Raw genomic sequence first — 27,538 nt, forward strand, 5'->3', positions numbered from 1 at the left:
ACAAAGAAAAAGTGGTATTCCAGGTAAAGGGGGAAATTTTCATTGGCGAAGTGAGCAGAAGGGCACCCAAAACTCCTGTGGCTGCAAGGAATTTATCCAATGTCAAATCGTCGCTTGTCAGTAAACCAGAAAATTAAAACATTCTGAGATTCCGAGGAAGAAAGTCAGCATACGCCCCAACTGGGAAGTTTCTGAGGTAAATGCAGAGACAGTTTGAGAAAACCAGCATATTAAGATGCTAACTATAACATGTGTCCATGCGCATGGGAATACTTTGTTTCCATTTCATAATCTTATTTTAATTTTTAATGGTTTGAAGTTTATTTTGAAATTTATAAATGTTCATTGTACAGTATATATAGCATGCCATTCTGGAGTAATAAAAGCAATAAAGTATATTGAGATCTTATTAAAAATTAGTTTTTCACAAGACAAGAACAAATGTCCATTTCATCTAAGCTCTCAAATTATTAGCTTAAATTTTTCACAATATTTCCTTATTAGCCTTTAAAACCTGTAGCATCTGTAGTGAGGTAACATCTCTCAATATCTGTCATTTGTATCTTTTCTTTTGTCTGATCAGTTTGGCTAATGGTTTATTATATAAACCATTTTATTATTATATAAATATTTATATTATATTATATAAACCGTTTATTATTATAATGGTTTGATTTTTCTCAAGCAACCGGTTTTTTTTCTTTGCTTTTTTCTGTCTTCAACTTGATTGTTTTTTGCTCTGATCTATATTGTTTTCTTTTTCTTTTTTAAAGATTTTATTTATCCATCTGAGACACAAAGATAAGGAGAGAGAGAGAGAGCATGAGCAGGGAGAGAGGCAGAGGGAGAGGGAGAAGCAGGCTCCTCACTGAACCAGGAGCCCGATGTGGGGCTCCATCCCAGGACCCTGGGATTATGACCTGAGCCAAAGGCAGATGCTTAACCATCTGAGCCACCCAGGCGCTCTTATATTGTTTTCTTTTTCCTACGTGGGATTTAAGTTGCTCCTGTGTTTGTAATTTCTTAAGGAAGAAGCTGAAGTCATTTGATGCGGGATCATTTTTTCCCCCAACATATGTGTTTAGTGTATGAATTTCCCTCCATCTACTGCTTTAACTGTGTCCCACAGATTTTGGAAATGTTTATTATTTTGATTGGGTTCAAAACGCTTTCTAATTTCTCTTTGCTTTTTTCTTTGACCCATGAACTATTTAGAAGTGTGTTAGTTCTCTAATAGTCCCAATTTTCTGGGTACCTTTCTGCTACATATTTCTTTTTTTTTTAAGATTTTATTTTTATTTATTCATGAGAGACAGAGAGAGAGAGAGAGAGAGAGAGAGAGGCAGAGGGAGAAGCAGGCTCCCAAGGAGCAGGGAGCCCGATGTGGGACTCGATTTCAGGACTCTGGGATCAGGACCCGAGCTGAAGGCAGACGCTTAACCATCTGAGCCACCCAGGCGCCCTCTGCTACATATTTCTAATTCAATTCCACTGTGGTCACAGAATATAGTTTGTAATATTTGAATCCTTTAAAATTTATTGATATTTATAGCCCCGAGTCCATGTTGATAAATGCTCCATGTATGATTGAAAAGAATGTATATGCTGCTGTTGTGCCAAGTGTTCTAAAACCTCATTTATCACAAGTTGGCTGATAGCATTGACTTTTTTGTCCTTTTTGAATTGCTACCAACTTGTTCTATCAATTACTGAGAGGTTATTGAGGGGCTCAGATTGTGGTGGGACAATTAGCCAGATTATAAAATAGCACAGAGAGCTTAAGATGCTAGGGAGAATAAAAAAACCGATGGAGCATAGAAACCTCAGCTCCCTTTCGACTTTTTAACCGAGTACCCGTCGTACGCCTAGGGCTGTGCAGTTTCCAGATACCCCGTATGCCAACACATGAGGCAGGCTCTATTGGCCAGGAACTGAGGTAATGCGTCCAAGATAAGTTTTCAATGAAAGGAGCAGGAAATCAAAATTTCCACAGGCCCGGTCTGGAAGGCAGGGGTAGGATGTAAAGAGTATCCTCCGCGCTCACGGAATCTCCTCAGCCGCAGCCCAGCACTTCCCTCAGCTGGAAACCCCTCCGCAGGAAGCGGCGGCGGCAGGCAACCTACGTCCTGGGAGCCCAATCAGCGGCCGCGCCCCCGCGCCCGCCTCACTCGAGTCACGTGTCAGCCAAAGATGGCTGCGCTCGGAGTAGGTGAGCAAAGGTTGGAGTGAGCCCCATCGTGGTCACCGAGGCCGGGTAGAGGCACCGACTGCTGTAAGGAGAGCATAAGTTACTGGTATCCCAGAAAAAAAGGTAAATGCCCGTGTATCTGGAGAAGCACAGCGCGGTGACATACTGTTCACCGGCAGTGCGGGAATGAGATCCTGGAAGTGGGTCGGAAGGGGGATAGGGGAGACGGCACCTACCGTCTCTTCACTTTGCACACCAGAAGATCTTATATTTGTTAAGCCAAGAAAAAAAATAAATGTCTGCGCTTGAATTTAACCCAGGTTTTACTGCCAATATCCAGAGTGACCTTGGCCTAACTTGATTTCAGAGTCCCCACTTGACTCAGTGTCTCATAGTTAACGTGAGCTAGCTAATGCAAAAGCCTTTTGAAATGTTTCTAGTATTTAAAGGTGGCATTATCTTGGATTAGGATTTATTAATAACAGACACACAATGTCTTACTGCAGGCTGCCGTATCACACTTTTACCGAATTAAGGGAGACTTTTAATAGCTACACCTTAGAAATAGCTAGTTCACAGAACTCGGAACCTCACCAGTATGCAGAGCGTGGAACAGAAAACTAGTGATAGCATTAGGCAGGGCTTTCGGAGGAAATAACATTTATTTCAGACATATACACCGTACACTTTTTATATACTGAATTTATGTGTTTCTACACACCCACCTCCAACATATACACCATACACTTTCTCTGTGTATACTGAATTTATGTATCTACACACACACACGCGCCTCCAACTCGTAAACAAAATCATTCACAGCTCCTGTAGGGCAGAGATTATGTCTGTCATGGCACTGCAACCAGGGCCCTCAAGAAGTTTGAGTCCAGGAAACCTACATGTAAATTTCTAAGTCTACATTGTACTTATTAAGTCTAAGGATATGAAATCTCACTTAACATGCTCCCAGTGACCTCTTATATCTAACAGGTACCCAGCAGTAAATCAGTGTTGTAAATCAATCTTGTAGCAAATAGAGAACCATGAAAATCTAATTTTTTCCCTGATTATAATGAGGTTAAGCATATTTTCTGTTTATTGGCTGTTTGCTTCCCTCTGTGAAAATACCTGTTCAAACCTTTTGCGAGTTTTTCTTAATGATGTGCACTTCTTTACATTTTCTGGGTACTAACTGCTCCTTTGTCAGTTATATTGCAGACATTTTCTCCCACACTGCCTTCTCTTTATAGTATCTGTTGATCAACACAAGTTCTTAATTTTAGTTAATATTAGTTTTATGTTCAGTACTATTTGCAAATTAAGAAATTTTTTTTATATTTTATTTATTTATTCATGAGAGACGGAGAGAGAGAGAGGGAGAGAGAGAGAGAGCAGAGGGAGAAGCAGGCTCCCAAGGAGCAGGGAGCCTGATGCGGGACTCGATCCCAGGACCCTGGGATCATGACCTGAGCCAAAGGCAGACACTTAACGACTGAGCCACCCAGGTGCCCTTAAGAAATATTTTTAAGGGTTATAAAGATATTCCGTATTTCCTAGAAGCTTTATGGGTTTTCATGTTCTGGTTTCTGTTTTACTTAGAATATATTTTTTGGTATGGTATGTATGCACTGATTTTTCAGATTATGAATCAAGTTATAACTAATTTTTTAAATTAAATATTTATGGTATTTAGAAAGCTTTTTATAAACCTTTATGTTGTCTTTCTATAGGTACCTATTATTTTAAGGCTCAAGATGAAAAATCATGAACCAGATGATACTGTCAAGGAAGACTTAATTTTCAATATCATAACCAGAAAAATTAACCAACTCCCAGAAGCAGAAAGGTAAGATCCCTTCTTAATTTAAAAATTTTTACCAGGTGGATTTTCATCATTGGTTCATTATCTCACATTTATTTGGTTTGAGTATAAACATAGACTATCAGAAGGAAACTGAGCTCTTTTTCTTGCCTTATTGAGAAAACCTGAGACCAAGAGAGATTAACCATTTTGCTTGAAGTTGAGGTGAGAATTCATGTCTTTGGATCTTATTATATGATCATTTTCAGTTTTTCCATTTGGCTCAGAGAACTATTAAATGTGAACATTTATGGATTCATCTAAATAACAGACCTTTAAGATGGCTTTTAAATTGTCTTGTCAATGCATTTCTATTATGTCCAACAGTCCGAGAGAGTGCTATGTAACACATAACTAGACAAGGAATGCCAGAGAAATGGGATCATGGCTAAAAGATCTATATCATTAAATAGAAAAAAGCTATATAGGAACCATACTGATCTTTGAGGACAACACTGAGTGAACTATAGTGCACTTCCTTAGCAAGAAGACCTCTCTGACTAGGTTCCATTTAAATAATTATGAGGCCAGAAAGGATAAAAAAAAAAAAAAAAAAAAAAGCCAACCTAGGGAGGGGGTGGAGGAACAGTATCTCAGGCAGAGGGGTTGGCATATGCCTAGGCCACAGGATAGCAGAGTTGATCATATCTCAGGGAACAGTGTTACTGAAGTACCGGGAAGTAGGCATAAGGCTGAAGGACAGCAAATGATTATGATCCAGCTAACATTTCTAAAGAACATTCCAGTTGCTTTGGGGAAAGAGATTTAAGGTAGGAGAGGAGAAAAAAGAAGATAGTAGGAAAACTGGCATGGTAATCTTGGTGAAGTAGTGATGGTAAGGGTTTGAAGGATTTGAAATACATTTTGGAATTACAATCTTACTGTCCTGAGTAAATTCCAGTCTTGCTGCCACTTACCCTCTCAACAAGAGAGAACCTATAAACCCAGGGCAGCAATAAGAACTTGGGAGATTTCATAAGCTGTATATCCTACAGCTCTTCCCCCACCACACACATATTATACATCCTTTTTGTTATTTTCCTGAGTTGGATAACAGAAAAACTTTTCAAGCACAAAAAGGCCTGTGTCCATTTTTCCAGGTCAATAATGTAGAGCGCTGGAAAGACTGACAAGGAATAGAGTAGATGGTGGCAGCTTTGAAGAGAAAAGAGCAGGCTATATCACTGGTACTTTCACCAAATTAGATTGGAGAAGCAGTGGGGAAGTAAGCTAGAACACAAAGTAAGCTTTAGTTTGGAAGTAATAAATTGCTCTCAAATACTGGCACCTGAACAGAGCAGGTGACAGTGTCTCCTTACCTTTGCCTTATTCCCTATTTTCCTCTGTTCCTATTTTCTTATCCTTGGTCTCCTAAGCTTGAATCCTCACTCCTTCTTGCATTATCATTTGATATGCTTAATAGTTACTTGAAAAGTCCTTAGGTGTATGAAACTTTAGTATCAAAAACCTCACTTTCTGATCTACAAAATGATTTTATGTACCATATATTTCATTGCCACTTGTTAAATATGATCTTACAGTTCATGTGTTTCACATTTGTGTGTCTAGTTTTAAACATGTGTGTCTTGCCACTCATGAGTTTCCAGTAGTAGAGGCATTTTTTTGGAAAACTGACTTGCAAAGGAGCTGTTAGATAATAACAATTTTGTACTTACTGAATTAACTAAAAAATGTAACTCTAAGCCATAGGGAATTAAAATTTGGGAGACCATAAACTTTGCTATTCAGATTCTAGTTTCACTCCTTTTTATTTACATAGTTTATAAATTTTTAAAATACTTCATATCAGTATATAACTTAATTCATATATTCAAAATATTATATTAATATAGTAATATGTAAAGATATATATGGGCAAACTACCTTTGAACATTTGGTTGCTAGACCTAAAATGGAGATTATATTTCACAAGATTGTTATGAAGATAAAAGGATTTCAGAAGAAGCGCTCAAGTTTCCCATTCCCTCAGTGCCCACAAAAATACATAGGTCTTTCACATTCATGTGTTTTCTGTTGTTACTGTTGGTAGGTTCTCTAGGCTCTCCTCACTTTTTAAAATAGTATCTTGTGTACCCTAAGTTTTTAAACTGCCTCTCTTGTACTTCCATTACCATTTCAGTAGATTTGTTATATCTCATGCTCACGTCTTTCATCCTCCAATAATAAACTATGAAAACACTGAAGATAGAAGATAATTTTTTGACTTCAGCATCAAGTCTGCTGCATGTAGTAGGTGCTCACTGATTGAATGACAAGCACCATTGATTGCAAAGTGACAGTAAGAAAAGTATGCTTCATACAATGTAGGGAGCTGTTAGGAATTCCTAGAAAAGCTGTTTTAACAGGAGTGTTAACCATAAAAGTTAGGGGGGTATTGTGTGGCTAGTCTAGCTAAATAAGTAATGAGAAATTTAAGAGACTGATGCCTGTGTTGTAGATGGCAAGGCAGGTAGTAAAAAAAGCTAAGTGGTAGGCTGAAGAGTTTAGAGTACTTTCAGTATCTAGCATTAAGTTTAGGTATTATTTTTTTCTGAAACTAAGGAAAGCATAGAACTTGCACTTTAAAGCTCGTATGTACCTTGACTAAAAACCAATTCTACCACTTAGTAAGTCAAACATCAATTTATTCTTTATTTCAATGAGTTGTTGTAAAGTACTTAGCATGGAGTATCCCTTAAATGTTAGTACTCCTCCACCCCCCTATCCTGACTCTGATGCTTCAGGGTAGTGAAAGGAAACATAATTAACTCCACTTTACTGAATGCCTTTTAGGTGTCAAGTGCTATTGAAACCAAGATTAATATGTCTTTGTATCCACTATCTTCAAGTTATTTACTTAAAGACTAGTGGGGAAGCCTGACATACAAATCAGTGATTGTAAGATAGTATCACCTTATCATCTATTGTGCTAGAGAGGTAAATATTGGGTATTGTGGGCACCCAAAGGAGAGGCATTCATATCAGTCTCTTCAGAAGCTCTTGCCTGTTATAGTTGGGGGAAATTTTCTATACTAATATCTTTTGCAGAATCACAAAATACATTTAGCAAAATCTGAATGTATCACTCTATCCTTAAGTGTTGACCAAATTCAAAAGCCTTTAGGATAAAAATCTATATGTAAGTTATTTTAAAAGGTTGTTTTATGGAGCTATAAGGGATAAATGTTGTATCCTGTTATTCCTAAAGTCCTGTTAAGTCCTATAACATACACCAGAATTGTTGGACAGCTCACACAATATAGTACCTCCCAAAATTTTCTCTTTTTTGTCACCACTCAGGAATCTGTTTGAACATGGATCAACATATGTTGGACTTAATGCTGGTCTCTGTGGTCTAATAGCAAATAGTCTTTTTCGACGCATCCTAAATGTGACACAGGCTCGTATAGCTGCTGGCTTACCAATGGCAGTGATCCCATTTTTGACTGCGCACGTATCTTACAAAGGTTTTGTAAGTTTACCTTTGAATACAGGTAAATTCTATTTCACTATCACCAGAATTTGCTTTAGTATATATTTGCACCTTATGTTAATCCTTAAATATTAACATCAGGTAACTAACTATATGCTGTATCATAGTCAGTGCATGGGTAAGACTGAAACTTGCTAGCCTATGTAAAGTGCTAGTTCATATTAGCAAAGTCTTCTGTACAAATAAAATACAATATACATGGAAGTTCTAAATACTTTCCCTTATCTAACTTATCTTTCCCACAGTTCTTAAAGAAATATTTGCAAACTTTATCTTTTTAAATGACTGCCTTAGTTTTTTTAAAAAAAATTTATAGAGAAGTCCTTCAAGAGAGAAAACACTTATGGGAAGAAGAGTCTATTTACACAGTAAATCTCTCAAAGCACTAAATGTATATACAAGAATTTTCAAGTATATGGAGATTTGATTTCCTTTTGACAGTTTACCGTATGTGCGAGTGCTTTGAGTACAGGCATATGTTGGAGATATTCCAGGTTTGCCAGACTACTGCAATAAAGTGAATGAATTTTTTGGTTTCCCAGTGCATATAAAAGTTATGTTTACAATATGCTATAGTCTGTTTAAAGGGTGCAGTAGTATTATGTCTAAAAAAACCAATGTACATACCTTAAAAAATTGCTAAAAAGTGCTAACCATCATTTGAGCTTCCAGCGTGTGGTAATCACTGATAACAGATCACGGTAACAAATATAATAATAATGAAAAAGTTTGAAATATTATGAGAATTACCAAAATGTGACAGAGACATGAAGTGGGCAAATGCTGCTGGGAAAATGGTGCCTACAGACCTGACCAAAACAGCGTTGCCACAAACCTTTAATTAAAAAAAAAAAAAATGCGTTATCTGTGAAGGGCAGTAAAGTGCAGCACAATGAAACAGAGCGTGCCTATATATCATGAAAAATTTGATTTCACATAAAAACATTATTACCACAGATGATGGGATAAAAGTCCATTTAAATTCTCTTAAGTGCTGCTCCAAATTGGTTTAAACTGGATGAGTATTTTGCTTGAATCCCCATGATCAGTGTAGAAAGAATTTTTATGATATAGGGAAACCTACCACCCAGTAAAACATGTTATTAACTTAGCTTTCTATTTTTAATATAGCTTATACTAACTTGGAAATGAATAAAGAATTTTATAAAAATAGTAACACTATATAATGTAAAAACATAAGATGAAGTACAAATTATTTTTTAAAAATTCCCATGGGTTAAAAGTTTTCGACAGACAGAAAAATATTACCTCAGGTTTGCCAGTACAAGTGCAGAAAGATAAAAACAGTACAAACAGATTAAAAATCCTCTAGCAGTTATTCCTGGCTATTTTAGGTTATCTGTACTATAATTATACCTTCTAACATGCCTTATAGATTTGCATTTGCTGCCTAAAAATTGAGCATCTCTGACACTTTTAAGACCTTGCATTCTTTAAAATCATGTTTGTATGACTATCATGACCTTCATTGTCAGAACTGATTTATTTTCTAGGTGATTTGAATTGTGAAACCTGTACCATAACACGGGGTGGATTGGTTGGTTTCGTTTTTGGGGGTCTGTACCCTGTTATCTTGGCCATACCTGTGAATGGTGGCCTAGCAGCCAGGTAAGATTGTTTTCTCATGATCAGTGGAAAACTTCAATATATAAATGATTACCTAGAAAATGCACAAATTAAAACAGATAATTTTCTGCCTTTAAGGCAATGTTAGTTTTTTCTTATAAGTAATATTACTTCTCAAGAATTTGAAAACAGTTCTAGAAATTGATCCCATCATATTTCTTGCATGTGTAGTTCAGGTTCTTTACCTTAATTTGTGTACTGACTGCCAACCACAAAGCTACAAACAGTACTATGCCTAACATGATAGCTAATTATATGCTCAGTCTTAAGTTTGAGCAATTCCACTAAAGGAAAATTCCATCACAAAATGGTTGGCTATAAACCAGTATAATTCAGTTATTTTCTTTCTTTTTTTTTAAGATTTTATTTATTTGAGATAGCGTGAGAGCAAGAGCATGAGCTGGGAGACGGAGAGGGAGAAGCAGGCTACCCAATGAGCAGGGAACCCGACGTGGGGCTCGATCTCAGGACCCTCAGATCATGACCTGAGCCAGAGGTAGACGCTTAACCGACTGAGCCACTCAGGTGCCCCAATTCAGTTTTCTGATAGAACTCTTTTATCAAGCAATCTAAGTTGTATGGGCCTTCAGAGGTAAAGTGGAGAAAGGGACAAAAGAAAAGTACAGTTTAAGGACCAATAGACATCAAAGAGAATAACTGAATTAATCTTTACCTAAACTACTTTTACCCTAAGACTTCTAGGATTAATATATATTGTACAAAGGTTTGCCATTTGATACAACTATCTTTTCTATAGAACTGTCTCAATGTTTTCTTATAGATATGAATCAGCCCCGCTACCAGAGAAAGGAAACATCTTAACTTACTGGACTAGAATTTCTAAGCCTGTCTTTAGAAAGATGTTATTTCCTATTTTGCTCCAGACTATGTTTGCAGCATACCTTGGATCTAGACAATATAAGCTAATTATAAAGGCCCTTCAGTTACCTGAACCTGGCCTAGAAATTCAGTGACTGTTAAACAGATGTGTACACAAAAATAAAATTGTAATGTATGAATAAGTGTCTAGTGTATGAATAAACGCAGACTTTTAATCATATGAGGTACAATTCTGGAACTTCTAACATAAGGCTACACCGGGCAGCAAACAAAGGCTGAATACTAATAAGGTAGTATTCGTAAACAAAATCCTTAAACTTAATCCTTAAACAAAAGCTTAACTTCTCTAGTTTGCCCAATATTCTACTTTGCTTGCTCCACTCCTTTACATTAAACCATATTTTGGTAACAGGAAAAATAACCATACAGCAGTTTTTACTTAAGACCTCATAAAGAACCCAAGCAGGAATGAAAATGGGAGGTGGGGATGAGAATTAGTTCACTACAGCAAATGTTCACTTCATTTTCCCAATTCACTGTTTCCATAGGTATTATTAATCCATAGAAATTTAGAACATATTTAACAACCTTCCTCAGAGAGGAATCAATTCCAGTAGTCTGAAAGATGATAGGCTCAGCTAGAGCCCATATACTGACTGATACAGTGATACAATGATATAGTTACCTACTTCTGGAGTCCTCTTGTCTTTGGAAAGCTATATTCTTGGAAGATTGAGGCAAATTCTACCTTTGAAGCTTCCATTTAGTGGAACAGTTCTTTGGGATCACATACTTAGGCCTCTTCTTTTCAGCTGTGTGATGTTAAGCAAGTTAACCTCTTTTCTCTGGTTCTCAGTTTCTTCATCAGTAACCTAACTCAGGACTGATATTACGTAATATATGGAAATTGACTAACACAGCACCTGACATAAATGGTAGCTATACTCTTCCTATTGTTCCTGGTTTTGTTTTCTAAAATAGCCTAGTCTAATATTTCTCATTTCCCAAGACAGATCATTTAAATTTTTGAAGTGACCTTTTGTGCTCCCCTTCGTGAAACTTTTCAACTCAGTTCTTCAAACCATTGTCTTACGTGACAGCATCTAAATCAGCATTGTCCAACAGAACTTTGTGTGATGACGGAAATGTTTTATACATGACTGACAATGTTAGCTACTAGCCATATGTGGCTACTGCGCACCTGAAATGTAAGTAGGCCAACTGGCTACGTGAATTTAAAATTAATTATTAATTTAAATTTTTTAGCCACATGTGGCTAATGGCTACAGTAATGAACAATATAGATCTAGACCAATACTTATGAAATAAGCCAGTCATACCAAATACAGTTAAGTACCATCCCAGATCATATTCACAAGCATCTTAATTATCCCTTTCAAATATAGTGAAATATTTGTTAAATAGTCTTATGCTATATAATTTCATAATTATATGAAAGGAGAATTTAGCTTGTCACCTAGAAAAGGCAGCCTTGTGAGTGAAGACAGGCTTTCAGGGTCTCTTCAAAGAGAAAGCAGTCCAGCTAAAGATTTTAAAATTCAAATGAAATTAACAAAATACATTTTAAATTTTTCAGAAAGCAAAGCTGAAGTTCAACACGTGCCTGGAAATGTATTCCCTAGCAAACATATATGAAATGATCCCAAGTATGAGGCAAAAGAATCTATATTTTGCCATGAATATTCTCTGGGTTACAGAATTAGGGGTAATTTTTCTTTTTGTTTTGATTTCTTTCTGAATTTTCTGCTTTCTATAATGAACATACTCTCTGACCCAAAATTACACACTTCTATTTACATTCTATCATTTTTATTTAAAGGAGAGTTCTACTTATCACAGCAGAGAAGAAAATGAATTAAAAGTAGTTCCTGACGTCAAAAATAAACCCAAATTACTCAATTAGACTCCTTAAAAAAAGGAGAATGGTGCTATCAACTTAGGTAATTCAAAAGCCACTGATATAACTGAATTGGTAATTCAGTACAAATTTTTTTTTTTAAGATTTTATTTATTAGAGAGCGAGCGAGAGAGAAACAGCATGAGAGGGGAGAGAGTCAGAGGGAGAAGCAGGCTCCCCACTGAGCTGGGAGCCTGATATGGGACTCCATCCCAGGACTCCGGGATCATGACCTGAGCCGAAGGCAGTCGCTTAACCAACTGAGCCACCCAGGCGCCCTACAAATTGTTTTCTTATCCTGACACATTCTAGCATAATACCTTCTATAAATAGAAGAGTTTGCAATGGTTTCTGTAACCAAAAAGAATTCCTTTCAAGAATCTGTCCTCTACCATGTATTTTTTAAATCTTTTCAGTTAGTAAAAATGGGCAACGTAAGCAAAGACCGTATTATTTTACATCTGTTGCTACAAGGTCTACAAAAATTTTTGGTTGGGGGCAGATAAATACATGTCAACTTGCTGTGATCTGTGTTACAATTTAGGGAACAGTCATTTGTAGCTAAGACCTAAAGAACACTGCCTCAGTCAGGAAGGCAGTTTTTTAGTTCAGTCATACTAAACTATTTAAATCCATCTTTTACAATTTACTTGGTGTAGTTATCTGGCTCTAAGAAAGAGGACTCATTATATTATACTTCAGATATTAATATAATTTGTAAACCCCAAACTATAGAACATTAAAAGCCAGAGAGGTCTAGGAAATTGACCTCCGTGGGTATACAGCAAAGATGCAAAATTCAAAGCAGTGTAAAGAAAACTTGGGCCACCAATAAAAATCAAATCTATGCATATTAACACAACTACACAATTTTTTAGAACACCATTACAGACTACATTTTTAAATTAGATTAAAAATTAAGCAGAATAATTTTCAACAAAAATTACTTCGGGTCAACAAAACTACAAAAATTATTGAAGTCAACTGTAAACTGGTTTCCTTTTAAAAAGTGGGGAAAATGGCTCTAAGAAATCTTGAATGTACAAATTAGGGAAAGGTAAAAAGGAATAAAAAACTTATCAGTAACCAAAGCAATGAAAAAGGCAAAGGCAGGTTCACAAGCAACTTTCTATTAACCTATGTATTTTTTTAAATATGTTTTTCTCTAATATTGCATGATCTATATTCCTACTGACAGTTATTTACTTTCTGAATTTAAATTATATCCATTTTAATTTTTCTGCATTTCAAAACTGAAAGTAAATGACCATTTGTAGTCTAGGTCAGAGCTGAGAGCAGTCTGGTATTGTAAGGCAGTAACAAGTAACTGCCAGAGAGAGGACTGAAACAGTCAAGTTCAAATATGCGAAAAATACTGTGCAGGCCACACAAAACGTTCTACAAGTTTCTAATGGAAGACCTCCCCGTTTTGATCCCTAGCTTGGATGATAACGACCTGGTTTCTGAAGAAAAACCTGCACAGTAAAATATAAAAATATAAACATTTGGGAGGGTCTCAAAACTTTGATGAGTGTGGGGAAAAAAGCACTTGAAAGTATTTTACTACCTATTCAACTTTCAAGAATCAGAGACCTTAAACTAGTACTTCCAAAACCAGTACTAGTACTGGAAGTACTAGTTTAGTACACCTAAACTAGGTGATCACATATTTTTAAAGGTAATTACTCATTATCAGTGAATCACTCTGTTCTTAATCGTCACCAACTAGTATTAATGCCAAATCTTTGGTTGTGGAATTACAACGAGCTGTAGCATTTGTACCGTGGGAGCATCCATCAGTCAAGTGTAAGCCACTGGGCATGCCCTTTGCTGCCTCACATCACAGACACAGACTAAATTTAGATTACAAGAAACAGAGTGGATTTAATATCATACAATAACCAAACTGTTATTTGTAGTTATTATGATAAATCATCCTGGGCCGATCTCCTACCCCTCCCACCTCTCTGATCTGCAAACTTCCCAATGAGTCAATAAGATAAAATGACTATCTAGACCAGATGAAAGAATGTATTAACATAATCCAACAAAAATGAAATAAAACAATCCAGAGTTGAGTGTTTTTTCACACTTGTAATAAACTGGAAAAATGTTTCAATTAAACAACCATATAATGTGGAAAAAAAACCACTCTCATCGTCCAGAATACTAAAGCCCTTACATAACACTAAAGACATTTAATATATAACATTAGAAACTAGGATACCATTCATAAGAAACCTCAAAATAGTCAAAAAAAAGTGTCAAGTACTCAGAGAAAACTCAAGAAGCCAAACCTCAGAGTGCAAACATCCTATTACCCTGAATTGCAATTAACTACTCACATATTTAATCATAATTTTTTCAAAGATACACAAATCAATGCATCTGTTAAAAAGACTACTCTTTATAGTTAAGGACTTTACATTAACTTTTATATTCTACTCAGCAAGGTCTGCCTATACTTCAGATTGGCTCTCAAGTTCCAGGAAATAAATACAAACTCATGATATGCTCTGTGATCCCTGATGGCCTGTTTATGTAATACTACACCACTAAATGTAATTCCATAGAATGTGTTCTTGACTATGTAAAGAGTCTAATATTCCTTGATGAAATACTATAATTCTCTTCTCAAATGGTTACAATTTTTGAAAGTTATGCAAAGAACTGATCATCACTCCCATGAAAGACAAAAAAAAAAAAAGTATAATTCTGTTCCAAAATTAACTTAGTCTCATGTATTTCTATTAAGTCTTTCAAGGATTCCAGAGAATCTTTTCATATCTCCATTTCTGGAAAGTGAAATCAGTATAGAAGTAATTTGGGAACTTGAAAATGGCATTCATTTTTTTTCAGCAGATGCCAAATTTTTGACCGACATGGCTCCCACAATTACTTTGTTACCATCAGTCCAGTCAGTTAACAGGTTGTAGGAAAAGATTCGTTTTTGCAGACACTGCTAAGCTGTTTAAAGAGAAGAGAGAGAGATTAATTTAGTGATTACAAAATGCACAAATATTTAAAATACTTCGTACACTTTTTGTCGGATTATATCAGAGGTGTGACTACATTTTAACAAACGTGGACTTTTTAGTTAGGACTGGTCAAGAAAGTGCAGAAACAGTTAAGTCAATATGATAGAAATAGGTGGTCAATATGATGTGTTAGTTCAATTAATGTATGAATTCCTGTCACCATCAGAAGACCAATATCAAAAAGCTACCTCTTTACACTAATTCTGTATCATTTTGCCATAGAGGCAATTAGGGAAGGAAAAAAAAGGTTCCCCAAATACTGTTTTCAACCTCTACAATAAATAGAGCCAAACCTTAAAATTTCAAAACAATCCATATTATATTCCAGAAGTCTCCTTTATCCAACTACTAATCATTCAAAACACAATTTTCTAAAAATAGTAAGACAACAGTTTCATATTAATCATAACTTTTTTTAATTAACAAGTAGTGAATAGGACACTTTAAGATATTGTTTACTACATACTGAAACAGATCTGTTGTAAATTCAGAAACCCAAACATTTACAGTAAAATGTGCTTACACATAAATATGATCAAATTTATTTAAAGCCCCTGATAGGTCCTAAATACATGCAATACCATGTAAAAACAAGACCATGAAGTTGATGCAAAAAATGACAAAATCACTAAGTCACCAAAATTAGAAAGAAAAAAAAAGAATGAAATGGAAACTAAGAAAAGACAGTTAAAACATAAGGAGCCTAACAAAGCAGCTTTAAAAATAGGCGATACTAATCTCCATTTTCAAAAGTTCTTAATCAAGTATTTCCAAAAACTGCCATTTATAAAATGACATCCTAAAAATCTACACTTGGAATTTTCAAAGCATCCCAATTCAGAAAGCTTTGACTACTGTTTCTCTCCAGCCCCGAACTTCAAATAATGCAGGAAAAGCACTGACATTAGAAGAAAATATTCCAAGGGAATGGTATTTTAGAAAAACACACTTACTGCTTCCAGAACCTTTTAAGACCCACAGTCAGCATTAACAACAATCATTTTTCCTATTTTCATCCATTATTTTCCAATGTCATGTTAGAGATGAATAAATTCTTTGAGCCCATAACTGAAAGATCAACAAACCTGGTTTTATTATGACACCATATTTTTGTCATTGGTACTGCACAAAATTATATACAAAGAATTATATACAAAATGTTCAAGTATTAATTTCAATTCAAGGCTTCTGTTTCAAAAAGCTACATTTAACATATTCCATAGAGATAGCACAAATTAGTCATTTCAAATAATTTTTCCAACTACTTTTGGTTTATATATATATATATATATATATAATTCAGTAGGCACTAAAAATCCATGCAGCTGCATTGTGAGGGGCTTGCTCCTGCACTTAGGTATAAGCAGGTTAATCACTCCAGGTTGTGAATTTGGCTACTACCCATTCATGCTCAAGTGCAGTAGATGATTTTACAAAATATGCTGTAATGCACTGGAAACCAGAGACCAAGTTGGTCTCAAATCGTGTTATCTAGCAACAAAACATTTACAGTTGTGCAAGAACAAGGATTCCATTTTTATAACCAAATAACAACAAAATAAAACATGTGTAAGATAACTTACATCTTTGGACTGCTGGAAAATAGTTTTTAATTATGAACATTTTAAAATAAAAGACAGCAGAAGCCCTGATATTACCTCTTTTTCCTCATTTCTTATACTACCTTTTAAAATAAAGCAGGAAATGTGGCCAGCAGCTGGTCCCGTCTCTTCTGCCCCAACAGCTGTATCCACTTTAGCACAAAGAAAAACAAGGATGCTAAATATGTATATACTTTATCAAACAGTGATGTTTCACAAAGAATTTCTTAATGCCTCTTACACTGAAGGCCACTGTAACTCAATCTATACAATTGGACAAAGAATAACACAGTACTTCAAGCGAAGAATATGTCCCATCTTTGGAAAAAGTGTCAATTTTGTCTTTAAGTAGCCAGAAGCACTCATTTTTTAAAATTATTTTTAAATAGGACAAAAACCTTTGAAATAAGAGTAAGATTCTTTGTGAAGCCTCACTTTACACGTTTTCATTCACATTTCACAACCTTCAATATCTAATCATACATAAATTTAACCTAAAATTTTAATACAACAAAAGTAAAAGTGTTCAACAATTTTTTATAGTCAGTGATAGGGTAATCACTGTGCTGGTCCTCAAAGAAACATTTCATTAACAATTCTTATTCCTCCAATTAACATAGAGATGCATGTTAATTTCCAACTTCTTTAATGGTGAGATATTAAAATATTTTACTCTAAATAGATTGTATTTCTACATCTCCTACTGAAAACTAAAAGGCATACCCAAATATTTAAGATAGTTCTGTCATCTCCAGCAAAATAACTATCACATTTGTGCAAGCCCCAAATACTTATTGTCAACCTCTAAAAAGTTGCTCTAAAATTGGAATTCCAATTTGCACCTTGTACAACTCGGAACTTCCATTCAACTTCACCTGTTTCACTGTCTCCAAACTGCATCTCTATTAGCAGCTTTCAGTGTACAGTTGGAACCGATGTCATCCAAGGCCATGTCCACACTGGGGACAGAAGAGCTAGGTACACGCAAGTCTGAACAAGGGGACACATTAACAGCTATTTCAACCAGAAGAAGCATCTTAAATACATTATTGACCAGCACAAGTCTGTTTCCAGGGTGGACAGGGCCCAAATTAGATTTCCCCTCCCACGTTCCAAAAAAGAAAAAAAAAAAAAAACCCACACACACACACAAATTGAGATGTTGCCCATTAAAGTAGACTAAGCAGCAGAGCATGAGCGTTACGTGAAGAGATGGATCCTTACCAGGTTGTGAGGCGGGAACGACTGTTCTGTAACCCCTACAACGGAGCCTGGCAGGAAGGAAATCACCTAAAAAAGAAACTGTCAGAGAGATTTAATAGTCACATGTTATCATTAGGAGTTGGTTACAGTGTCACATTCATGCTTTTAGCTAAACACTTAAAGATTCAATATTACTTTTTCCTCCTCTGAAATATGTCCAGTGAAGATGTCCCACTAAAGTGTTTTACATGGTGTAAGGGAGTTGAAAGGGGTAAACGCGGATAAAGAGCAGATTACTTGACCCTACATTTTAAGAGAAGACGACGCCTTCCGGGCGCACGCCGAGCAGAACTCCACCGACACCTTATCCTTGTCCACATGAAGACATACTCCTCCCGCTGAGTCGTCCTCTTCCAGCAGGTCCTGCTGCTGCTTTCCCACGGGCAGAGCGTAGTCATGGTCACCGGCGGGCGAGTCTCTGAAGAGCGAGGTGGTCAGCCGCAGTCCCACGCCGCTCAGCCGGCTCAGCAAGCGAGCCAGTCCGGTCTCGTTGGCTAAGACGGCCCGTAGGTAGCGACTCTCCTCCTGCAGTGCCTGCACGCGCTTGCCCAGCTCCCGATTCTCGGCCCGCAACTCCTGGTTCTCGGCTGCCAGACCCCGGACTCGACTTTCCAGCCCCATCACGTACTCCTTCTTCTTCAGCCGATTAAGACGGGCAGCAGCCGCTGCCGCCTTCCGGGGACTCTTTGTCGCCGCCTGGTTGTTGTCGTTGCCGCTGCCGCCGCCGCCTCCTCCTGGGGACTTTCTCCGCCTCTTTTCGCCGCTGCCGCTGTCACTGCCGCTGCTGCAGCCTCCGATGCCGTTTAACAGCCTCTGCAGCAGTTCAGAAAACCGCTGCATCTCGGCAGCCGCGGCCTCGTCGTCGTCGTCCCCTCTCCACAAGCCGCCGCTATCCGAGCCTCCGCCGGACGAGGAGAGAGGCCCGGGCGAGCTGAGCCCGGGCTCCAGGTGCCAGTCCGGTTGCCGGGGGTCCAGCAGATCTGCCAGTTCCAGCCCAGACAGAAAGTCCATGTCCTCCGTCTCCTCCCCGGGGACGCTGGCGATCGCCTCCTCCTCCATCTCCTCGGGCGAGGGCGCGCGCACGGCCACGCCGCCGCGGCCCCCCCTCCCGGCCTCCAACTCGCCCTCGTCGCCGCGCGGCTGTTTGCGGCCGGGAGATCCGGCCGCCGCCGTCTCTTCCTCCTCTGCCGCCGCCGCCGCCGCCGCAGCCGCCGCCCGGGTCAGGTCCGGGGGCAGCAAGCAGGTCGCGGCCGGAGCCGGGCTCTCGCTGCGGGTTGGGGAGTCGCTGCTCGAGGCCGCCAGCAGTTTCGTCAGGCTATGCCTCATGGGGCCCAGCGGCAGGCCCACGTAGGCCCCGGCCCCTCAGACCGGGCCTCGCGGGCCCCAAGGACCCCAGACCCCAGCGCGGGGGGCCAGGGAGCTGGCCAGAGCGAAACGGAGGGGAACGTCCGGGTCGCCTCCCGCCCCACTTGGCTGGTCGACCCCCCGCGCCGGGGCGGGGGGAGGGATGGGAAACCCAAGCGGCGAGGCCCAGCGATGACTCGACCGCGCCACCCAGACAACGGCCTGGCCGGAAGTCAGTCGATCTCACCCCAGCCCCTCCCACGGCGTTTCGCGCTCCACTGGGCTCCAGTATCGCGAGAGTTCAGTGAGGTCTGGAATGGGAGTAATTTCAGATTGCCAGTGATGTCATAGTCCGCAAGCGGCAAAAATAACAACAAATCCTGAATTTATTGAGAGACGGTCTACTCTCTCCGCCTTCTCTTCTCACGCCTCCGTATTCAGACTTCCACTTTAAGTGAAACCACTCACAGAATTGATCTTTTAAATGCCAAATTTATGAATAATCAAGTTATCCTGTATTTCCCTGGAATTTTACGACTGGCGACCAGATACCACTTGAAATTGCTCCTTTACCCTTCCGTTTGTAACGCAAGATCCTTTCGCTCAAACAGAGAGTACTAGAAAAAAAAAAAAGAGGTACATAAGTAAGTCATTCATATATAATTTAATTTTCCAAGTTTTTATTATAATTTTATTAAAATGTCTCGGCCGTTTCTATGCATTTTCTAAACAACAACAACAAAAAATGGTCTTGCCCTTGTCTGTAATAAGATTGCAAAACCATTTTCTATGTGTGTTCTGTAGTGGGCGTGATCGTGAGCATGTGTGGGTGCGCACATGCATGCCAGTCTTTTTGTACTGCCACTACTGCTCGGTGTGAGTGATGATTGTACTGCTGGTTGTGTTAACAGAGGACATTTTGTTGAGTGAATCGTGTGTGTGACTATTTTCCTGTTTGTTTTATCTTGGGGGTTTACGAAACTGACATGTTTTTTCTGGAAAGGACTATTGCCAGTTTCCAAATAGAATATTTTCTATTTTTTCCTGAATGAGCCCGATTTTGTTGCTGTTTTTCATCTATTGGGGTAAAAATCTCTGTGGCCAGGTTAAACAACCCTGTTGTATTCTTTTCTCTGTTGTGTTGGCCGTTTTATGAGCGTGCTTAGTTTTGATAACCACAGGTTTTCTAATTTTTTTTTTTTACATTTTATATTTTATTTATTCTGGTCAGTGTTTCAGGATCATATTTCTTTGGCATCGACTTTACTTGAAATCATAAAACAAATTCTAATTTAAAAAATAGATATTGAAATGGGCTACATTATAGAGGCAAACTTTTCTCCTTAGAACTCTGGGGTTTCAACTAAATTTCTTCCAAGTTCTTTAGGAATTTCAGAAGTTTTTTTCCCCCTCAAATCTACATATACATTCTTGTGACAATGCTGTGGTCTCTCTCCATACTAAAAGATAACGAGAAATACATCTCTATCAGGTAGAGTATATAATTCCTTGAGATGGTTTTAACATATGGTTTTATTGATTCATTTTTAAAATATTTGAAGCATATTTTCCGAATTTAACCACAATAGTACATATGACAATTTCTAATGGCTTGCATAAGAAAACTGCCATTTGAGGGACACCTTGGTGGCTCAGTTAATCGGCTGCCATCATTCAGCTCAGGTCAAGATCCCAGGGTCCTGGGATCAGGCTCCTTGCTCAGCAGGGAGCCTGCTTCTTCCTCCTGCCTGCCCCTCCCCTGCTTGTGCTCACTCGCCCTCTCTGTCTCTGACAAATAAATAAATAAAATCTTAAAAAAAAAAACTGCCCTTTGAGAAGAATATGTTAGGAAGTGTAAATGCAAAATATGAAATCTAAGATAATGATTCTCAAAATCAGGTGTTTGAAAATACTACTCAGGGAATAATGAATATGTAAATTACCCAAAGATTGGTGTAGGTCTGTGTAATGTTGGAGTCAAAATTCTAGCAAACACCTCTAGTGGTTTTAGTGATAGTCGGACCATAATAATAGGGTCTCTAAATTGAATTCCCATAGAAAATTAAAGTATCAGTCTCTTTCTTTAGAAGCTTTACTGCATAGGAAATAGCTTCACTGAAGTATTCTAATGTTTTTAATAACCACAGTTTTATATCTTTTATCTGTGCATAATAAAAAGGTATATATCAACGTTAAAAATTTCCAAATATTTCACAGAATATGTGAAAGAATAGTACAGAATCCACACTGATTTAGCAATACTATCCAATATCCAGACTCAACAATTCAACAATTAACATTTACCATATATGCTTTATTTGCTCATAAATGTTTATAAAATATAATTTTTTTGCTGAATCATCCCAAAGTTGCAGACAAGACACATCACCCCAACATACTTAAGTATGTATCTCTAAGAATAAGAACATTCTCTTTCATAGTCATGACACTATTATCAGGTCTTGAGAAAATTAACAATCATTTACTAATATTATCTATTATCCATGCCATATTCAAATTTCCTCAGCTTTCCTCAAAATAATCTTTTATAGTGGATACTCTCTTGAGCCAGGATCCAATCAAGGGTCACTTACTGCATTTGGTTATGTTTTTGTAAAGTTTTTTTTTCTATTTCTCAGTCTAAAAATAGTCCCTTCTATTTTATAGCTTTTCTTAATATTAGCTTTTTGAAGAGACAGGGCAGTTGTCTTAAAAAATGCACCACATTCTGGATATCTCTGCTTCTTCTTGATGTTATCTTGTTCCTCTAATCCCACAAGGTATTGAAGCAGTACACAAGTACATTAGAATACAATGAAACAAAAAAATTCAAATTTTTGAAAAGCAAGGTCAGTGAAAATATAGGTGAAATAGGAAGATAAGGAGTTCCAAAAGGGGGGAAAGTTTGTATTGGAATAGGATAGACGTAAAAATCTTACAGTTACTCAAGTTGAGCTAACAATAGACTAAGCTTCCCTGGCAAATCAAAAGGAGAAACTTTCCTTTGTTTGCTCATGAGTAAACTTTATATGAATTCCTTAGCCATTTTTCCAGTTCTTAGGTCTTAAGAAACTTCTCTTTGGGATACTGAATAAAGTAGCAAATAGCCTCAATGAATAGCTGTTTATATGGTTGTTTCTTAGATAGAAAGCAAGTGCCAGGAAAGTTGGACACTGATAAATCCCAGATATCCAGAACAGTACCTTCCACAGCTTAGGCTTCAATAAATATTGCTGAATGAATAAATGAAGAAGGTCTCCAGTTTCAGCGGAAGGCATAACACAAATCTCAACTAAAAGACAACAATTCTGCAAGGGGCAAAAATAAATATGACCTATGGTATCTAGAAGAATAAAGAAAGAACCTTCCAGATAACGTCATAAAATTTTCCAAGTTCAAAAAGAGCTGGAATTCTCATAGAAATTGCATTAAATTGATTAGTTTATTTTTCCAACTTATGCATTTTTTGCTACTGGACTGGATTATTTCTTCCTTTATATTTTCTAAATGGTTATTGGTGCTGCATAGGAAAGCTTTTGATCCTTTTTGTTAAATTTTTTACTGACTATCCCACTGAACTTTCTTAATAGTTTTTATTTTCAGCTTATTTGTTCAAATTTTCCTGGTAGACAATTATATCACCTTATTATATATAATGACAATTTGCCTCCTACTTTGCAGTACGTTTTTTTCATTATCTTGACAATGAAATACTTCCACCTTGATGTTAAATAATACTGTCGATAGCCAACTTCCTTGTCTTATTTCTAACTTTAACAGAAATGTCTCTAGTGTCTCACTGTTAATTTCAGATGGGTATTTTTTATTAGGTTAAGCTCAGCTGCAGGAAAGAGAAACCAATCTGGCTATTTTAAGCAGAAACATTTATAATACTGAGAATGTGTGCTTATAAAGTTATTGGGAGGACTGGAGGAGTGGGCCCTAGGCTGGGTGATCAAAAATGCCTCTCAGTACAAAGTGGCCAAATAGGCCTGATAGGGACCTGCTATCTCTGCCCCAGTTGAGAAAGTGGTAAAATAGAAAACTGGGATTTAGCTCCAAGTGCACGGCTACTGCCCAAACTCTCAAACCCATGTGTTAATTATCTATTGCCGCTTAACAAGTTACCCAAAATCTAAAAACAACAATAGAGATTTGCTTATTCTTGTGGCTTAAATCCACAACAAACATTGATTATCTCTTGAAGTTTCTGTTGTTCAGAAATTTTCAAGTGCTTTGGTTATGCAGTCTGGCTGTGGAATTTCATGGAATTCAATCAGATCTTGGCTGGGGATGCAGTCATCTGTGGGCTTGACTGGGGCTAGAGACCCACCTCCAAGATGGCTGGAGGAAACTTCAGGTCCCCTTCCATGTGGGGCTCTCCATAGGTTGTGTGAATGTCGACACTACATGATGGCTGGCTGCCCCCCAGAGTGAATGATCCAAGACACAGAGGAAGCAGCAGCAATGTCTTTTATGACCTGGCCTCAGAAGTCACATACAATCAATTCTGTAGTATTCTGTTGGTCACACAGTCAGACCTTACTGTGAAAGTGGGCTACACAGGATTGAATACTAGGAGACAAGAATCATTAGGTGCTATCTTGGGGGCTGGCTAGATATAAAACCATATCCCATAAAACTAGTGAATGACTCTAGGGATCCTGTTGCAGAAGAACCCAGTGTTTCCAAGAATATGCTTGGCAGCAACAACAGCCAAAGCAGGGGGAAAGGGCCCCTGCCTCATTTGCATCTTCCAAACAGAGCTGCAGAGGAGTCTGGCAAATATAGTTTGCTCCTGTGTTTCTGTTGTTACAGCTTTTCCATTTTTGTAATATGGGGGAAAGCACATTAAAAGAGAGATTGAAATAGATGATGAGTACCAATCTATCAAGTCCTCTACGAAGACCATGACTTTGTGGTACTTCAGCACCAATACATGCACTTAGTGGATTTTCTATAGCAGAGGATTGGAGAAGAGATGGTAGGGAATGCAGGTGAATCAGAGTTGGATAATAGCACAACAGGGGCCAATATGCTTATTTTAATCTAGTTTGCCTATTCACCCATGAAAGTATAATCTGTAAAGAGCAGGAAGTAAGACCATGGGAAGCTCTTACTGAGTGAAAATTGAAGACTCAGGGATTGACAGTGTTTGGGCACTGTAGGATTATGTTTACAAACGCTGCATATTTGCATGGATTATGTGCAATTCCCAATGTGCTAGCTATATTTCCATCCCTTTGCCCTCTCAAGAAAACATTTCTGAATGCAAATGAATGAAACTTACACTATTGTGGACTAATCTGGAATCAGATTTATTTAAAAATGACCAACATTTGTAATCAACTAAAATAGTAACAAAGTACTGGGATGTCTCCCAACTAATCAAGCCCCACAGTTGCTGCCATTGAAATTGAGAATTACTGCTTTTGGGGGAAGGGACAGCAGGTGTAGAAGTTTCAGGTTAGGGATTTGGAAGGGCAAACGCCCGGGCTTTCATGTGCTGTTAGGAAGAACTCCACTTCTCATCTCTCACCCCGGGCACCCCAGAGCCGGAACTTGGCTGAGCTGCCCTAGTTTCCCATTGCCAATTCCAAATTATTTCTCTTCTTCCTTCCTTCAGAAACCTCAGCCCTTTTTAATTTTTTTTAAATACTGAAAATTTGCTATCATCCCAAAAATAAAGAGTATACTGAATCCCTGTATACTCCTCATCCAGATTTAAGTGCTATCAAGATTTTGCCACACTTGTTTAATCTCCCTGCCTTTTTTTTTTTTGCTCAGTTTTTTTAAGGTAAAAATTCTAGACATCATGTTATTTTCTTTTCTTTTCTTTTTTATAAAGATTTTATTTATTTATTTGCCAGAGAGAGAGAGAGAGCACAAGCAGGGAGAGCTGTAGGCAGAGCAGGCGGAGGGAGAAGCAGGCTCCCAATCCCAGGACCCCGGGATCATGACCTGAGCCAAAGACAGATGCTCAACCAACTGAGCCATCCAGGCGTCCCAACATCATGTCATTTTATCCTTACACGTGTCACTATGCATTTTTAACTCTAAAGTCATTTTTTTCCTATAACCACAATTGCCATGGTAGCAAACCAGTAACATTATTATGGATTTCTTGGTGTCATTTGAACCCAGTTAATATTCAGTTGTTCCACAAATTTCTATCTACAGATGGCTTGATTAAATCAGGATCCAAACAATTCTATATATTCCATTTGCTTGGTATGTCTCTTAAATCTCTTTTCATCTAGGGCAGCATCCCCTCCACCCCTTTTCCCCAGTGCCATTTGATTGAAGAAGCCAGGCCAGTTGTTTTGTTGAATGTCCCATATTCTAGATTTGTTTGTTTGCTTTCTTGTGGTGCCATTTTACTTCTCCCATTAGCCCCATCCGTCCTGTAAGTGGGAAATTAGTTTCAGGCCTAGTTTGCTTCAGGTTCAACATTTATGGCCAGAATACTTCCTAAAAGGTGCCGCTTTTCATGATGTGGCCTACAGCACATGAAGGTTTAACTTTCCTGTTTTTACTGATCCTAAGAATGATGGATGCTTTCAAATGGTGACACTAATTCCTCCTCCATTGTAAAATTCTCCATTAACCTTTTTCCTAATAGTTTCGTCTAATGATGATCAGTGCCTGAGTAAGTTATTTCACTAGGGGTTACAAAATTATGACTTTTAAATTCTTTTATTCCTTTAATTATCAGCAATTCTCTGAAAAACAACTTTATCTCATCATATATGGGCCATTTTGTCACCCTAAAATACAGGGAACAGGAAAAGTAAGATAAATGATCAATTAATTAGTTTTAATAGCCACTTTTCAGTTAGTGACCAATGAGCTTTGCGTTTGTTGTTTTCATTATTGCTATTGTTTGTCTTTTTTGGTGTATCATAATGAACTCACAGATTTTAAAATATTCAGTTTGCTTCACTCAATTGCAGTTATTTTTGTACTCAAATTACTCTTTAGCCATTGGGAACCTCTCCAACTTGGCTCTCAGGTCTTGTTAAGAGAACTGTGTTAGTCTTTGACGGTTTATTTGCTTTCTGATACAACTAACTGCATCAGGTTCATTGTGTACCTTTCCAACTCCAGATCTGGAATTAGCCCTTTCTCCAAAGAGTCCTTCTTCATTTTAATGGAAAATAGTTTTTGGAGGCCACAAAACTATTTTTTGTTTATGGGCCTGAGGGATGCTTATACCAGACTGTCACTGAATTTAGGCCTTTCCATTGACAGAGCTGGGACATATGTATTTTTTTTTTTTAAGAAAAACTGCCCATAGATTTAGACTGATATTTTCGATTCAAATTTAACATCAAATGCTTTACTTTACTTTTTAATATCTTGATGTATACACTGAAAATTTTGTCCCTAGCAACACGAACATAGTTTTGCTTTAGCCTCTCTCTCTCATTCTCTCTCATACACATATCATACACGTATCTCATAGATATGATACAGTTTTAAAATATAATCGTTTTAAAATAATGTCAATATTACAACTAACCATAAAAGTAATAAATAAAATTTACTAAGCTTTCGTTGTGATTCTGTTTCTCCTCGGAATATTGTCTATGAAGGATATTCATTTAAAAAGCTGCTTTCTAGGGCGCCTGGGTGGCTGTCTGTGAAGCATCTGCCTTCGGCTCAGGTTATGATCTCAGGGTCCTGGGATCGAGCCCCGTGTTGGGCTCCCTGCTCAAGGGGGAGCCTGCTTCTCCCTCTCACTCTCCCTCGGTGCACTCTCCCTCTCTCAAATAAATAAAATCTTTTTTTTAAAAAAAGCTGTTTTCTATATTTGGATAATTCTTTTCTCTCTATGGTTACACCAGTGTGAAATTCATGCCAACCTCTGGTCATATCTCTCACTCACTGAAAGTTTAGCTCTCTGGTTTCCTCTTCATCTAGTATGAGGTCCGCCAGTAAGTGACAGGATTTGAATCCAGTCAGGCTGATGCCAGTGCACTCCTTTCACTCACTACACTAATACCTTGGTAGTTAGCTGATCACAGATCTAGGTTTTCAAAGGACCTAGGGGCAGGATTTGAGTGGGGATGGGGGCGGTGGGGAGGACTGAGCCAGATTATGAAGGCTCAGACTTCTGACAGGGACGGAGGTAAACACGGATGTGAGTATAATGTGATTAATCTGGCCACAGGGTCCCTGTAAGAGTCTCCTGTGACTGCTTATTCTGCAGCTCCGGATGGTGTGGCTCCTGGGAACGGCAGTTTCTTACCAGAACAGGAGGTGCTCTGAAGGCTGCCGAGCGGTACTCTTGTGTTTTCCTCATCTCTTCTTTTGGGCAATTCTTACACACTTGCCAGCTTTAG

At 38.0% G+C, this 27,538-nt stretch overlaps 2 protein-coding genes across 10 annotated transcripts; one reads left to right on the plus strand and one right to left on the minus strand.

Moving 5' to 3' along the window:
- Positions 1-2,156: 2,156 nt before the first annotated feature.
- On the plus strand, positions 2,157-10,211 carry TMEM126A (transmembrane protein 126A). The gene is made up of 5 exons (XM_025848421.2): positions 2,157-2,311; positions 3,919-4,034; positions 7,350-7,543; positions 9,057-9,171; positions 9,971-10,211. The coding sequence occupies exons 2-5, from the start codon at positions 3,943-3,945 to the stop codon at positions 10,161-10,163; spliced, it is 594 nt and encodes a 197-aa protein (XP_025704206.1). The 5' UTR covers positions 2,157-2,311; positions 3,919-3,942; the 3' UTR covers positions 10,164-10,211.
- Positions 10,212-14,026: 3,815 nt separating this feature from the next.
- Positions 14,027-19,430, minus strand: CREBZF (CREB/ATF bZIP transcription factor). 9 transcript variants are annotated; one of them, XM_025894362.2, is made up of 4 exons: positions 18,097-19,430; positions 17,811-17,888; positions 16,670-16,738; positions 14,027-14,914 (listed from the first exon to the last, which is right to left on the minus strand). In XM_025894362.2, the coding sequence occupies exons 1-2, from the start codon at positions 19,173-19,175 to the stop codon at positions 17,873-17,875; spliced, it is 1,095 nt and encodes a 364-aa protein (XP_025750147.1). In that variant the 5' UTR covers positions 19,176-19,430; the 3' UTR covers positions 14,027-14,914; positions 16,670-16,738; positions 17,811-17,872. The 9 variants fall into 9 exon arrangements, with proteins under 9 accessions (XP_025750147.1, XP_025750142.1, XP_025750143.1 ...); XM_025894357.2 differs by having other exon boundaries at positions 14,027-16,053; XM_025894358.2 differs by adding an exon at positions 17,462-17,576 and having other exon boundaries at positions 14,027-16,738.
- Positions 19,431-27,538: the final 8,108 nt, after the last annotated feature.

The sequence above is a fragment of the Callorhinus ursinus genome, unplaced genomic scaffold (assembly GCF_003265705.2).
Source record: "Callorhinus ursinus isolate GAN/ISIS: 27379988/994484 unplaced genomic scaffold, GSC_fseal_2.0 scaffold35, whole genome shotgun sequence".
NCBI lineage: Eukaryota > Metazoa > Chordata > Mammalia > Carnivora > Otariidae > Callorhinus > Callorhinus ursinus.